The sequence below is a fragment of the Mustela nivalis genome (genome assembly GCF_964662115.1).
Source record: "Mustela nivalis genome assembly, chromosome: 5".
Taxonomy (NCBI): domain Eukaryota; kingdom Metazoa; phylum Chordata; class Mammalia; order Carnivora; family Mustelidae; genus Mustela; species Mustela nivalis.
The window spans coordinates 72,845,982-72,861,600 of record NC_139024.1 but is presented as its reverse complement, the minus strand read 5'-3'; the positions used below and the strand labels follow the sequence as shown (position 1 = coordinate 72,861,600).

The window sequence follows — 15,619 nt, the reverse complement described above, 5'->3', positions numbered from 1 at the left end:
GGATGTTCCATCTTTCAGTCAATCTTGTCCATTATCAGTACCGACTTACTGACTCTTACCCTGTAAATTATCCATTACTTCCCTCTTTGTTACCTTAATGCAAATTGTCTACTTTAATTCCCTCATTTACTCACCTTCTGCCTACTCATTTGGTTTACTTACTCTAGTCACATGCGGATGGAAAGAATCAGAATCTGACTTAAGGGTAACCTCAGAAGCCCAATAGCTACAAAGTGTGTTTCTCACTCATGAAATATATCCAGCATAGTCAGGAGGGGCTAGTAAGTGAAAGGGCTGTACACCATAGTTCCACAGTGACCTAATCTGATGAAAACTTAATTTTCTCAGTGCTTCCAGGATTGTCGCAGCATTAAAAAGAGAATGTGGTAAACCTGACCCTGACTCTTAAAACTTTTTTTTAAAGTATTTATTTATTTATTTATTTATTTATTTATTTATTTATTTATAGGAAGCCTGGGATCATGAACTGAGCTGAAAACAGATGCTTAACCCACTAAGCCACTCAGGCATCCCTGACTCTTAAAAACTTTTTTCTTCAAGTGACTTAGGATCACTTCTGCTCTCATTCCTTCCATGTATACATTTCCATGTATACATTCTAAACCTAACTTTGCTGAATGGCCCCCATGGCTACCACACAAGACTATGTCAGGACCAGCATTATAGAAAAGCTCTTTTGGTCACTTTTCACCAATACTTGAATGCTGTATGAGATGTCTTTGGCTCCCATGTAAACCTGTTCTTGAACTATTATACGAGGTCCCACCAGCACGGAGAGGAATTTTGTTCCTGCTCTGACCTTTGATTATAAGTTCCTTATGGACATTGTGCACAAGGTTCTAGGTATCCACAATAGTTCTGCCCCTACTGTACGAAAAGGAACATGAATGATTGTGTCAGAGACTGGACTGTGATTTCTTTGTCCTACTCTCCCTTCCTCTCTCCTTCAGTTCCAGAAAGGTTCTACACGTCCACTTCCTTCTGATAAGGAAACCTTTAAAGTACTGACTTCTTACTATGAATTTCAGTGAAACTCTATATTTAGACCTCCATACAAAGTTATTACAATATTATTGACTATATTCCTTATGCTATACTTTTCATTTCTGTAACTTACTTATTTTATAACTGAAAGTTTGTACCTCTTCATCCCCTTGGCCTCTTTCACCCATCCCTCCCCCACCTCCCCTTTAGTAACCACCAGTTTGTTCTCTGTATTTAAGAGTATGGCTTTTTGTCTGTTCATTTGTTTTGTTTTTTAGATTTCACATATAAATGAAATCGTCCAGTATTTATCTTTCTTTGTATGATTTATTTCAATTAACATAATACCCTCTAGGTCCACCCATGTTTTCACAAACATTAAGATTTCATTCTTTTCTTATGGTTGTGTATCTATTTTATATATATGTAACATATATAAATATCTCATAATCTTCTTTATCCATTCAACTATCAATGGACATATTTGTGTTGCTCCTATATCTTGGCTATTGTAAATAATACTGCAGTAAACATAAGGGTACATATATATTTTTAAATTAGTATTTTCATTTCCTTTGGTTAAATACCCAGAAGTAGAATTATTGGATCATAGGGTATTTCCATTTTTAACTTTTTGAGGAACCTCCTATTTTTCATAGTACACTAATTTACATTCCCACTAAAGTACACAAGGGTTCTCTCTTCGCCATATCCTTGCAAACACTTGTTACTGATCCTAGTCTTTCTAACTGTTGGGAGGTGATAATTCATTATGGTTCTGATGTGCATCCGTACTCACCTACTTCTAGATCTGCACTACTTTAGTATACATTCTGGATAACCTTCCTGTGTCCTAGGATATCCCTACGCAGGTGAATCTGCATCAGGGAATTTAATTTTTTTTTATAGAAGTGCATTTTATATACTAACAGAATCTCCTCCTACATTAAGGAGACTGCAGTGAAGTGTCTAATCCAAATTTTTATTAATGCTTTACTGGGCCATTCATAGAAGAAACAAGTTCATACTTGAACTCCACCTCCCTTCTACTGTAGCTTTTTCTTGCAGTTTCTGCACTCACTTTTCACCTCCCATAATCATTAAGCATCCTTATTAGATACAAATCTCCCAAATACTCACATTTCATAATGCCCTGCACAGATTGAACCTTCTCCCCTTACCAAATGTTAGAGATCTGTTACAAAGAAAACAATCTAATTAAAATAATTCACTAGTTCTGAACTTCCTTGAGAATATTTGTACTTAAAATAAATTTCTAATTGTGATAACTGCAAGTAGTATACATAAGGATGTGCATATTTTCATCAATGAGAACCAATAGATGAATAAAAGATATACACATTCATATACACAGAGGAAAGCAAGCAATATGTATAAGTATCATTATTTGGGGGAACTATCCTCAAGCTCTTACTTACCTATTAGAAGTTAGGCTATGCATTCTTAACAAAAATGTGAAAGACCATATTTCATGTAATTTATTATATTACTCAAAAAAGCAATGATTCTTATGATTACAAATAGGAAAATTCACCTTAGAGTCATGCAAAATCAATGTATCATTCCTAAGAAAGTTAGAGAATTAAATAGCAGTGAAGGAGTAAATCCATTAACTTACTTGCCTCTTTTCCTAAACCCTGAAGGTTTATCTATTTTGTAGTGCACCTATTTCTTTGTATCTAAGAATTATGGAATGTAATGATAGTAACTTCATGTTCATATGCACGAAAATGGTAAGTCTTTCAGTCAATTTTAGTAGACAAAAGAAAGGCCTCCCAGCAAGAAAGCATTTACACAGTGGCTCTTTTTAATGAGGAGACTTCTATGTTGTATTCACAAATCTTAAGTAATGCTATCTTAGCTCTTGAGACAAGAAAGAAAGGAAGGAAAATAAAACGATAAAGTTACCACTACATGAAGGAAGCCCTTATGACTTCCCCTACTATCAGAATGCCCCAGTATTTTTTTTCTCTGAGTTCCAAATCATAACAGCTTTCTATTAATGGACTCAAGGCCAAAATTTTATCATGAATGTAGTCTCAAACTTTGTACTAACTTGATAGTTTGAGGTCTCCAGGCTAGAATTTAAACTTAATCCAGAGAAAGAACTAATCTAGAACCAGAACAATCTTTACAGATGGAATATATGGTAAACTTCATTTTGTTTTATTTCAATTCAGTGTCAGTTTTCTGACCTGCCAATGGGGTTTGAAAACTTGGCTTTATACAAAGATCAGTAACCTATTCACCAGCTCCTTGATGGGTTAAAAACAAGCCAAATAATTCTCATATTAAAGAGGGAGTCTATTGGGTAAACTGTGGAATCTTGGCTAGCCCTGTAACTTGCTTTAACCAACAAAATATATTGGAAATGAGAGTGGAGGACTTCCAAAGGGCCTTGCAGTTTCCCCTTTTTATCCATCTAGAATCCAAAGGGCTCCATGCGCAGAGGATGAAAAAACCACGGGAGGAGAGCTACCTACCTTCCCAAGCATCTCAGATGAACCCATGTTCAGTGACCAACAGTTAAATTCAGCACAGAAATGGAAGTGTCTGAGCATAGGTAGGGAGACCAGCAGGAGAACCAATCAACTAACAAAATTGTGAGAAGCAATGAATAGTCAATAATTTCAGGCACTAAGTTTTAGGGATCGTTACAGCAATATGTAACAGAATACAATCTGCCTGGGAGGAAAGTCCTTTGTTTTCCCTCATTTTCTGGCAGAATACTTCTCACTGAAATAATTGGAAAGCATGGCAAGCCAGTTAGCATGCAAATGTCAGAAGCACCACCCAATGACAACCCTTTCTATTCCACATAATGGTTATAACTCCCTCCCTACATCTGTGTCATATCCACAGGTCAAGGTGAAATCAAAGTATGTTTCTAGAAAGAAAGAATTATATGGAAGAGAAGAAGAAAGAGAGGAGGGCAGAGCTAGGCCAACCCTTTATCAGTACTACGTGAGTTAAGGCTAAGTTTCAGAGCTGGGATCTCCTAATATGCAGAGGGCTAGAGACCCAAATGGATGAGTCTTCCCGGTAAGGTTGGGGCCATAAAGAACTGGAGAGAACAAGTTGCAAAGGAACTGTAGAATGTGCGGCGGGGGTGGGGGGGTGGGGTAATGGTGATGCATAAGGCTGGGGTTGGAGAACAAAAGCACCTAGAAGACTGACCCTCATTTCTTTGTTACTCTAAATACATTCAAACACTTATAGGAAATAGGAGAAATGAAGTGTCATTTTTCTCACATGAGAAGAATCTACCCACAGAGTATCTACAAATAAACTAGTCAAATCATTAACCTACATAGACTCCCGCACAGGTATCAGCCATTAACAGCACTCCCACATGGTCAATACTGAGCCACATTGAATTGCTGGGGGAGGAGGAGGCCTGATACCACTCCAGGAGCATGGTTGCCTCCCTAGCAAGCAGGCAGCCAACTGTGACCACTGACCTCCAGAAAACAAGATAGAAGAAGAGCTTCTACCTCCACCTCTGAATCAGTAGCACCCTAGAGCAGAGGAAGGAATCCTTCCTTATCCACATTAAGACTCACCATCAAGTCCTTCAAATGCTGTACATCTTAGATACAGAGTTTATCTCCACCCCACCCCACCCCCGCCCCACCTTTGTTTCTCTTTCCTCTTCCCACAAATACCACACATCCTTTATTGCGCAGCATTTATTTCATGTAAGTGTCAGTGGTTTCTGTGCCTGCCTCCCTCCCTGAGGGTATTTTGCTTGAGGGCAAGGCCCTGGTCTTCATGGCTTTGTATCTCTAGAAGTCAGCATGGTGCTTGCCACATGGTCAGTGAATTTTGAAGGAAGAGTAATCAGCTGACAAAAGTGGCAACTCATGTAGCTGTTACTATGTCAGTAGTAACAAATACAAACCATAAATGATAGGTAGTTACGTGGATGGAGAAAAGCATTTTATTTTTTAATATAGATGCTTTAAAGAGATATTTCCTAAATATAAAAAGCCTGTTCTTGAGCATACCCATGATGCCTCTACATGTCATTTTATTTGTCATAGACTGTAACACTGCTTTCCACCAGAACACCAACACAAATGATCACGCCATCTCTTCAATATTCTTAAGGACCATAAATAGTACTCTGCTTCTTTATCTAGCCTGGAGTCCCCCACAGCAGGCAGCATCAACAAACATTTGTAGGATGAATGCACAACTGACTTACCTAAGCCGCTACCCTTTACTATGTCCTTTCCAATAAGGTACCCTGTGGATTGCTCAAGACTGGTTTTAGATTTAACAGGAATAAATAAATAAATAAATAAATAAATAAATAAATAAAAAAAAATGACTGTCGCGGCCAGCACGATAAATCAACCAGGAAATGTGAGGGTAAGAGGATGGTGAAAAGAAATTAAGAAACAAAGAGATGGAGGCAGGAGGAGCACTGAGGATGATGTCCAACAGTGCCGATTTTATTCCACATCTTACAAGCATTTATAAGGCAGACCACAATAGGAGTAATACATCAGTACCTAGTCAGATCACCGCAAGTTTCTGTAACAAGTTTACATTAACTACAAGCAAACCTCGTGATGCCAGGTAGTCTTGGCTAATGCCATTAGCAAGACAATCAACCAAGCAGTGGGTCATGGGAAGTACAGGAACAACAAGGACCAACTAAGAATTCATGACCCCGACCACATTGTTCCCTTCTGTAGGGAGAGCGTGTGGAAGTCACGTAGGCGAGCGCACGACACGTAGCACAGACCCTTTCTCAGTGTTACTCAACTTTCCTGTCCTTGACTCCTTATCAAGATGTCGGGACTTGAAACACAAGTTACACAAGTCAGGGCCTGGTTTGATCCACGACTCCAACCATGCCGTAGCCTCCAACAAGTGACTTAGTCAAAACAGCCTTACAATTAATGTCATACATCTTTTATTGATACTGTGTCCTGCCTTACTCCTTCTTTTTCCTGTTTCTCACCTTATTTCTAATGCCTGGTTACAATTTTGAACATGAACTTTGCTCATTGCCATTCTGATTCTAGTTACTCATTCTGGTTTAGGGCATGACCTTAATCTGATGGCTGTTGTATGCCATCTTCCTTACTAGAAAAGCATTCCTGGCTTGTAACCTTCCAGCCTCCCCTGATCATCCTTCCCTTCACCCAACTCAGTTTTAATCACAGTGCATTCTCTGGAAAGGCCAGAGAAACATGGCCTAAATCACTGGCTTTAAACCAGACAACCGGTTTCAAGCCCCAGCTCTGATATTTATGTGTCACTTAAAGACCCAGCAAAAAGTCCTGGAAGATACTTTTATAAAAGGACTACTTACAATAGTGCGGAGTTAAGGGTTCTAACAGGAGATGCTGAGGAACCCAAGGACTAGGAATAGTGGGAAACCATTTGTACTCCTAGGCCTGAAGAGGCAGGGCAGGTAGATGGTGTTATTGAAAACTGGTTAGGAGCTAGAGCCAAGGAATAGGGCTTGTCAAAGCTACAGTCACCCTGAGTGATACATCAGTCTCCAGAATGATGCCAAAGCAGGGAGCAGAACCTCTCTTCCTTGCATGCTCCCACTGCTGTCCCCATTGACTGAACCTAACCAGAAAGCAGGACAAAATCTCTGATGACTGGTCCACAGAAGTCAACATCCTAGGGTCAGGGAGGACAGAGAAAACAGATGTTGAGGTAATATAAAATAACAAGAATAGCTTCTATGTAAGTTTAGGTTAAGTGACTTTACCTTGCTGGCTTGTCTCCTCTATGAAACAAGTGTTTTGAGGCTCTATTGAGATAACATAGGCAAAAACAGCTATAAAAAAATGCTCATTAAAACTATCCCTCACCTAGCCTTGCACACCCCATCTTCCAGTACTTTATATCTTTGATAGTAACCCCTCAACCTAAAGCTGAGGCCTGGATATAAACCCTCAACCCAAAGATGTGGATAGAAAAAAGAATGGAATAACACAAAAGAAAAGGGAAAGTCCTATTCAATGAAATGCCTATTCCTTCCTCACCTAGAATTCCTGAAAACAGGAAATGAGACTGTAGGAGGTTCAAAAGTCTTTTTCCCTATCCACTCCAGGCATCTGCCGGCAATCTGAGCTTTAAAATCTGTTCTTCCTTGTCCCAAAGTCTAGAGACATCTAGAGAGATTAAATCAGCTCTGGACATACTGTACTAGGCCAGAGTCATCTAGGATTTTAATGGATTAGGCATTTCCAGAAAATCAACAAGTTTGTGAGAAGATTTCTAAATCTGGGCCTATTCAATTAATCACAATCCTGTAAGTGAAAGCTGTTGTTGTCACATAACTAGAAATAGCATTGACATTTGCAATTACAAGTCTGCCTTTCTTTCTTGGATATGTTGCCATTATTTTCAGAGCTAAAAGGCACTTTGGAGATCATTCAGTTGAATTTTCTCATTTTTCAGACGAAGAAACACAATGATAAATACAGATCAAGAACTTAACCTTGATCCCTAGATTGCCAGTCAATCTTCTTACCACAACACATAGCCTCTTAATACTAAAGCTCTATAATCAAAAATTTCTGAGGTATTAAATTCTTTACATTAAATACTAGCAGAAACTCAGTTTTAAATGAGCCCAGAAATTAGCTTATTTGTGAAAAAAAGAAGTTTTTAAAAACAGGCACACCAGACAGTGCTCACCACAATTTTCTAAGTGTCCCATAACTTCATCTGGGAGGAAGAACATTCCTTCTTGTTGACAGAAAGTAATCCATCATGGGTCTTGACTTTCTCATTTTCTTAATGCTATATAACCATTTAATCATTTTTTCAATTGCTGTAATAATTCTATCTCCTATATTTCTCACTCTAAAAATAGTAGCTGTCCTTCATCTGCTAATTTCAATGGCTTTTAAATACTGCTGTCTGCTCTATGTTTCAAGGATGACTTCTAGCTGCGTCAGTTGCACAGACCCAGCCAGCAATACCCTGTTTGACTTACTCAGATGCCTCCACATCTGAGTAACTAGAGAGTTGAGCATTTTCAGGATCTGCATGTTAGCTCTGTGGTATAATGACTGATGTCAGCCTGAACTTTGCCAAAGATCTCTCATCACTGCTAGTTATATCCCATTCCAAACGACTGGGCTTGCTCTCTCTTTCTGGAGCACACCCCCTTTCACATATTTGAGTATGGATTCAACAATATGACAATCATTTTCTTTCCTTAAAGTGCCACTCCTGCAATGGACAAAAATAACTTCTTGTCACTGCCTGGTGGGGGAGGTGGTAAAAGGGAGATGAGAAGTTGTAGTAACTAGTCTGGATGTGTTTAAGCCCCCATCTTTATCCAAAAGTATTCTATTCTCCAGGCCTGACTTTAAGTTCCTGGTTATTCAAACTCCCTGGGATTTTCACGTTTTCTGGGGAAAAACAACAAGCAAATGTTGACTTCGATGCTGAGCCTATGGTTTTTAACTTGCTTTAGGCTTGGGCCCCGTAATCCTCTGGCAGGCACAGGCTTCTATAAGTGTTGTTTTATTGATTAAAAATTTAAAAAGGTCCTATGTTGCACAAAAGTAGGCCATGGCATGCTTTTCTTAAGCTGCTAGAACAGTCGAGGGGATGGGCAATTCAGCCAAGCAAGTAAACACACATTTAATAGTACGGTTACATGGATCAGGAAAAAGTTATTCTAAAGCATAGCGTTAAGAGAGAAAGAATACACTCTTCATTTGTTTAATGTTTTCCTTATGTTTCCTCAGAACCGTGCTTATTCCTTGACAAGCTTTTCCTGCATATTGCATCTAGTACTTCTTTCCTGGGATGGATCAAGACCTGCAGCTTCTGGCTCTGCTTGTTTATTTATTTACACTGTCATTTCTATTCTCATCCAAACTAACGTATGTCTGCACAATACAGAGTGAAAAGTAAATGTCTTTCTTCATGTTTATTTCCCTGAAGTTGTTCACTAAATTGCTTTTTTTTTTACATCCCTTTTGCAATCTCATCCCATCCGGCTCAAGTATCCTGGATTAGAAAGGCAGTCTCTGGAGTCCTTTTCAAAGGGAGCCTCCCACAGCCTTTAAATCCCCCACATTTTATGGTGCAGATATTCAGGATCTGAGGTATTAAGTAAGAAGGAAAGCAAAGCTGACTGGGACAGACACAGAAAAATAGAGTAGCTTCTTTTTTGGGTAATCATTATTGGAATTGTCCTGTTATCTGAAATTTTTCTGGTTCAAAGTGCTAAACTCAGTCATTTGCAACTGGACATTATGCAACAGATAAAGACGGGGAGTGTGTTTATGTGTGTGTGTGTTGTGTGTATGTGCACGTGTGTGCGCGCGTGTCTGTGCCTGCAACGTACAGACAATACCATTCTACCACAGAGAAATAATTGCAAATAAAAATTATTAAAAATAAGCCAAAAAATCATATCCCATAATATAAACTCTAAGGAAAACTACTCCTACCTTCAAAATTCCAACACAGGTATGCAAAGTAATTAATAATATTTAATTAAAGAATTAGCATGGAAAGGCCAGGTTCTCAGATTCTAATTTTTAGCACTTTAACAAGAAGGTGCATTCATCTTCCTTTTCTTTTGCTTCCAGGCCATTTCATCTCCTCAGTCCTCTCTTCTGGGCTGTATAACCACACCACTGAAGACTTCAGAGAAATACAATCTGAAGCATTGCAGGTTTGCAAAATGGGATGGGTAGGAGCGGTGACCTTCTTATTCCAGTTATTAATAAAAATAAATAGAAGTTTAGGGATTATAAATGGAGGAGAAAGAGAGAAATACAATCTTACTTGCTTTCCAGCAGGGCTTTGGCTGTCTTCTAAACCTAAATTATTTGAGCATAAGAATTAGCAAGGTGTTTATGAATCAGGGACTTTTTCAAAGTGACTTCTCAGGGGCTGTGTAAAACTGTAATGCTATAAAGTATAGTCCTTCGGATATTGTTAAATACAGCTACCTATTAGTTCATATTAAAATCACTTCGGGGGCTTGTGACTTTCAAATAATACTTTTTCAGTAACGTCTGGAAGCTCATCGACTTCTGCTACTGGAGAAAATTGGTGGGAAGCCTACCACTGCCTAGTCACAGCCAGAGTGTACACCACTTAGAAATGCCGACCCTCCGTTCTCCCATCCCTGGGTGGACCAGAGGCCTTTATTTCCCACTGCCATGGGGCCCTTACCTGCGCTGGGAACAGAGGAAGTAGTGGACCTCCCCCATCTCCCCTTAGACTGGGAAAAATCTTTCCGAATATCATTCTCTGCTCCCTAGACGACAAACGAAATTGCACAACAGATCTTTTCAAGACTGGGAGACAGCGGGTGAGAGAGAACGCGCGCCGAGCGAGGGCAGTCAGTCTAGGGAGAGCATTGCCTTCGGAGTGGAGGGATCTTCCAGAGCCGCACGCAGCAAAGGCTCAGTTTGGACGAAAGCCGCAGCACAACCAAATTTCCAAAGGGATGGTCCTGAACGCACACACGGCGGGGTCCTTCCCACTCGGGGCAGGTAACCCGCCCGCGAAGTGACCGTCAGCGCCCACTGAGCTCCTCCGGATCAGTCGCCCGGGAACCAACTGCAGCTACCTTTATTGAAAGGAAGAAAGCAAAGGAGTGGGTGCTCAAGAAAACCGGAAAGAAGCCCGCACACAGAAACCCTCCAGCAATCTGCCTAGGTGGCGAGGGGCGAGCTGCCCTGGGGCCGGCCAGTCGTGGCGCGCCGGTGCTGGGGGTGGAGGCGCGAGGTAGCAGGGGCGCTCCGTGGGGAGAGCCTGGTGCGCCCAGCCTGAGGCGGTGGAGACCAGCCAGGCTCAGAAGTGGGGGGCGGGCGTCTCGCGCCCGCGGGACCTTCGGCCTCAACACTCCTGGCACTAGGGCGCCCACCTCTCCCCGCGAAAGCTGCCTTCTGAGGGGCTCTTCTCGCCACGCTCTGCCTCCCCCGCTCCCCCCCGCTCGCGTTCTCCGCCTTCTTTGCAGTGTCCAGAGATGCTCCGTCGCAGACCCGGGACCCCTTAGGCGCCTCTTCCCGTCCGTCTGCCAAATCGCAACGCCTGTACTTTTCCAGCTCCCTCTTTCCCTCTTGAAATTGAAAGTTATTGAGGTCGCTCAGGGTTGTTGCTCCAGCAGTTTCCTTCCCCGCCCCCGAGCTCCCCCCGCCCCCCGCAGCCATCCCCCCTTACCCCTCCCTCGTCCCGTCCTTCCCTCCCTCCCTCCCTCCTTCCACCACTGGAGCGGCTCCTACTCGCGAACAGCAGAAGCAGCTCGGGGTCTCTCCGCCAACCCCTTGGCCATGGCCGCGGTGCCGACGGCGCCCGCTCCCCTACGATCCCCGGGCCCCCGCCGTGGTCGCCGAAGCCGCCGCAACCTCTGAATCCCAGGGGCCGCCGCCGCCGGTACCCGCCCGCCCGGATCCCGCCCGCCGCCGCCCCTCACCATGCTACCTGCGGCCGCCCCTGCGAGGCCGCTCGCTGCTCGTGGAACCCTCGCTCGCGGTGTTGACAGCCACCCCTGCGGAACGGCCGCGCTTGAGGGCAATTTGAAAATACAGTAGTTGGTTTCCCTGCACCCGACCCGCTTCTTCGTTTGCCATCCCGGCACGCCTATCGGATCTGAGTGGAGAAGTTGTCCGCTGCTTGGGGACTCCCTCCCTATACGCCTAACACTTACCTATATTTCTAGAACATTTAATATAATTAACAAAAGAAAAGGAAGAAAGGAAAGGAAACATTACTGGGTTACTATGCACTTGCGACTGATTTCTTGGTTTTTTATCATTTTGAACTTTATGGAATACATCGGCAGCCAAAACGCCTCCAGGGGAAGGCGCCAGCGAAGAAGTAAGTGCAGGGTTTTTTCTACACGTTTGCTCCCTCCCGCCGCGTTCACCTGTAGGGTCTCTCTGCCGGTCCTGCGTCGGCTCCCGGCGTCAGCGGTCCTCCCTCCCTGCACCCCACGCCTCCGAGATCCAACGCGTCTTTCACGCCTGCCTCTGCGCGCCCTTCTCTTCCTCCGCATCCTCGCGGGTGCCAAAGCGGGCGGACCGGCCGTTAACGTGGCTCCCGCCCCCTCGTTACTTAAGGTTCGAGAAAGCGTTCCGGTTTTCGTTAGACTAGCTCTAGCTATTTGTGCTTTCCTTCCGTGACTGGGACGGGAGGCTGGAGCCCCTGGCATCCTAGACACCCGGCCCGCGAGATGTCCCCGACCGCTGAGAAAGAACCGGGGGGAGGAGCGGCCGCGGCGCCGGTTCACCTCGCGTGGCTGCCTCGCTCGGGAACACCTCGCTCGGGTTGCGAACTGCCCGCGGGCGGGCCGGGGAGCCAGCGAGCGAGCGCCTGCGCGGCTGCTACTCGCAACCACGCACGGATGGAGCAGGAGGGCACGCGGGGCGTTCAGGGTTCGCGTGTCTACGCGCTTGCAGAGCCGCTCGCGATCCCACTGCGGGGAGGGTCAAAGGACCGCCGAACCCTCCACTGGGAGCCGGAGATGCCCAGTTTCCAGTTAACGATCTGCCTGTCACGCGTGAGCGCTTGCACCGTCTCAGGCTCTTTCAAGGGTCTCCTGGGGCAGACACAGAGTGAGGGTGGGGTTCCCCCGTAAGCGCTCAGGCTCGCCTCCTCACTGCTTCGTGTCTCCTGTTACTTGGAAGGTTGGCTTGCGAAGTCGCCCTGAAAACAGTGCCCTAGCTGGGATTAAATGGGTGGGTACCCCAGGGCACCCTCAACCCCGGGTTGGTCTCTCTGAAAGGTGGCGTCCTCTAGAGATTCGGAGACAGACGGGACGAGAATGGCACCTTTCCCTGCTCCCTGGGTGCCTGGCGCGCTGGGGTCTGTGCCAGCGTGGGCAGTCTTGTTCGCCAGTAGCAGGGCTGGGGGCGACCCTGGTTCCGATTCGGGGGGCGCTGGTGGGGTCAGGGAGGGAGAAATCTTCCCGGAGTTTGCGGGGCACAGAGAACGAGGCTACTCCCATAGCCCCCCAGACCTCCGCCGCGGGGGAGCCAGTGACGCTTGGAAGCCACGGGTCCCGCGCGCGAACCCAGTCTTGGAGCGCCGGCGGGCTAAGCCCCTCCGGGCTGACGCGGGTGCAGCTGCGGGGACACAGCCCAGGCTTGAGTGAGATGGATATTTAGCAATCGCTTCTCCGCCGCTGTTTGTCTCTGCCCTGTCCCTGGACGTGAGGGTCCCCGAAAGCTCCCTTTGTGCCATTAGCCTCTGGCAGACAAAGTCTGGTTCACCTGAAAACTGCCTTTAAAAAAACGTAGCTGGGCCCAAGTGCCAGGGGCTCCTGTTGGGTCTCACCACCCCTGGGACCGCGTAGCAGGGGGCAGGAGGGCCCAGGCTAAACATGTCAGGGCATCCGATTTATTATTCTTGGCTTCTGAATGGTTTGTGTTCTTCGTAACTCCTCCATCCACCCTTTCACTCAAGGCGAGAGGCCGCCTCACCGAAGGGGCGGCCTGGGGCTTAAGCCTTGCCCTTGCGTCTTGGTGGTCCCTGCCTCCTCACCTCGCGGGCCCGCGGACACTTCATCTCACGTCGGTGGGGAGAAGGATGCCGAGTGAGTCCAAGGGCAATCTCCTGCTTTGCATTGCTCTGACACACTACTTCTTCACGCCACTGAGGACCCCAGGGCCAGTAGCTACAGAATTCCGGGGAAGGGGGCAGGATCCTGAGCAACAGTGTATAGGTGCCCCCCGATTGTAGGTGGGGGCCCCTGTTTTTGAAGGAAGACACGCGAAAGAAACCTGGCCATTCCTTCGTTCCCACCAGCCCCAGCTGCCCGGTGATGCTGCCCCAAGGCTGCGGGGACCAGCGGGATGGCCCACCTCTAGTTTCATACTCCAAAGAAATCTCAGTCAAAAGGCGAACTGCTTTTCCACCTGTCTCAAGGCCAAGACAGAGGCGCCCTCTGATTGTATAGTGGGGGTGAGGGAGGGAGTGCGTGGCGCTGGGTTGAAATTCCAATTATTCTGTGGGAGTGGGGCTGGGAGAGAGCTCCCTGTAGCAAGGGATGGACGCTCCTTGCTGCTTCGCCCTTGAGTCGCCTTTGCGGCTGGGTTTGCTGGTACAATCCTGGGAGAGGGGCGACCCCTTGCGTCCTTCGAGGAGACAGACTAGGCTCTTGGCAGGTGCAGTTTGGGTTTTGGAGAATGGGAAGGAGAGATCTTTGTTAAATGTCCAGAAACTCAAGGCCAAATTGCATGTGCACATACTTGTCTTTTGGAAATTTCTGAAAGAAACGTATAAGAACTTTGTCCTCCAATGAGATCTAGGAAAAAAAATTAATGAAAGGTAAAGTAGTAGTCAAAGGTATTTCAGAAAATAGTTGTCTTTACTTTTTCCTAAAAGAGACAACTAAAGTGAACATTATAAAGGGCACGAATTGCATGGAGCACTGGGTGTGGTGAAAAATAATGAATACTGTTATGCTGAAAATAAAAAATAAATTAAAAAAAAAATAAAAAAAAAAAAAAAAAAAAAGAGTACCTCCCTTTGGCCTGTAGTTAAATAGCTTCACTTTCCTAAACTTCTAAAATACAAGAGGTAGAAAATTAAGGTGTAAGAACTGTTTTTTCAAAAATTTTTAAAGTGGTCTCTTGAATGTTTTAGTAGAAATGTTTCTTGCAAAAAAAAAAAAAAAGTAATTTGTTTGTGGTGTTCAGTATTGTCAAGTCTAGGGAATCATGGCTAATCCTCAGATGTGGCAAAAGCCACATTACTATTGTCCTGTTTTCCTGAAACAACTTCTATACCATTTGTCTATACTTAGTGAAAACTAGTGATCTTAGAGCATTTTAAAGATTATTTATTTATTTATTTATTTGACAGATAGAGATCACAAGTAGGCAGAGAGGCAGGTAGAGAGAGAGGAGGAAGCAGACTCCCTGCTGAGCAGAGAGCCGGATGCGGGGCTGGATCCCAGAACCCTGAGATCATGACCTGAGCTGAAGGCAGAGGTTTAACCCACTGAGCCACCAAGGCGCCCCTCTTAGAGCATTTTAAACATAAATGTTGCACCTTAAAAATTATCTGTGGAGTTATGGGTGAGTAAATACACAATAACTTTTTACCTATTTGGATTCGAATATAGCTCCTAGAAATGACTAATTTGAACTTATTTAAGATAAAAATGAAATGCAACCCTTATTCAAAATTCCCCAACCAGCAGTATTTTCAGAAGCAAAGTTTGGCTTTAAGTACAGCGTTGAATCAAGAACCCCCAAATCCAGTTTTTAACTCACTTCCAGGTCAGTCTTTGCAACTTAGTAGTCAGGTTCTGAATTCCAGGCTATCTGCTAATAAAATTAAATGTCATACTTGCCATAATGATAATAACCACAGTACCTTACCATTGCACTGAATTTCCCTTGAGTTATACCTTCAGACCCCTAAATAGTAACTTGAAGAGCGGGTATTTATATTCCCATTTTGCAGAGGAAAAATCTGAATAACAGAGGCTAAGTAACTTAATCAAAGCCATACAGCTAGTAGGTAGAACTTGTCTCCTGCTGCTTACACTACCTGCTGATCCATCAGAGAGAAGATGTCGGGAATGTTAAGTAATAATAATAAGTCTGATGTCTTCAGACCATCATTTATCCAC

General features: G+C 44.4%; 2 protein-coding genes across 10 annotated transcripts in view; one reads left to right on the top strand and one right to left on the bottom strand.

Moving 5' to 3' along the window:
• Positions 1–12,658, bottom strand: part of LOC309864677 (uncharacterized protein) — a 69,364-nt gene extending 56,706 nt beyond the window's left edge. The window contains exons 1-4 of one of the 9 annotated variants that reach the window (XM_082730381.1): positions 11,906–12,657; positions 10,207–10,291; positions 9,814–9,848; positions 2,146–2,200 (exon numbers count right to left, since the gene is read on the bottom strand). In XM_082730381.1, the coding sequence (XP_082586507.1) occupies positions 2,183–2,200; positions 9,814–9,848; positions 10,207–10,291; positions 11,906–12,190 (423 nt within the window). In that variant the 5' untranslated portion in view covers positions 12,191–12,657 and the 3' untranslated portion in view covers positions 2,146–2,182. Of the gene's footprint in view, positions 1–2,145; positions 2,201–5,444; positions 6,673–9,448; positions 9,849–10,206; positions 10,292–11,905 lie in introns of those variants that run through there. The other 8 variants (XM_082730380.1, XM_082730379.1, XM_082730383.1 and 5 more) reach the window with 8 other exon arrangements.
• Positions 11,250–15,619, top strand: part of RSPO3 (R-spondin 3) — an 89,711-nt gene continuing 85,341 nt past the window's right edge. Inside the window, exon 1 of the mRNA XM_082730376.1 lies at positions 11,250–11,856. Coding sequence (XP_082586502.1) covers positions 11,760–11,856 — 97 coding nt within the window. The 5' untranslated portion in view covers positions 11,250–11,759. The remainder of the gene's footprint in view (positions 11,857–15,619) is intronic.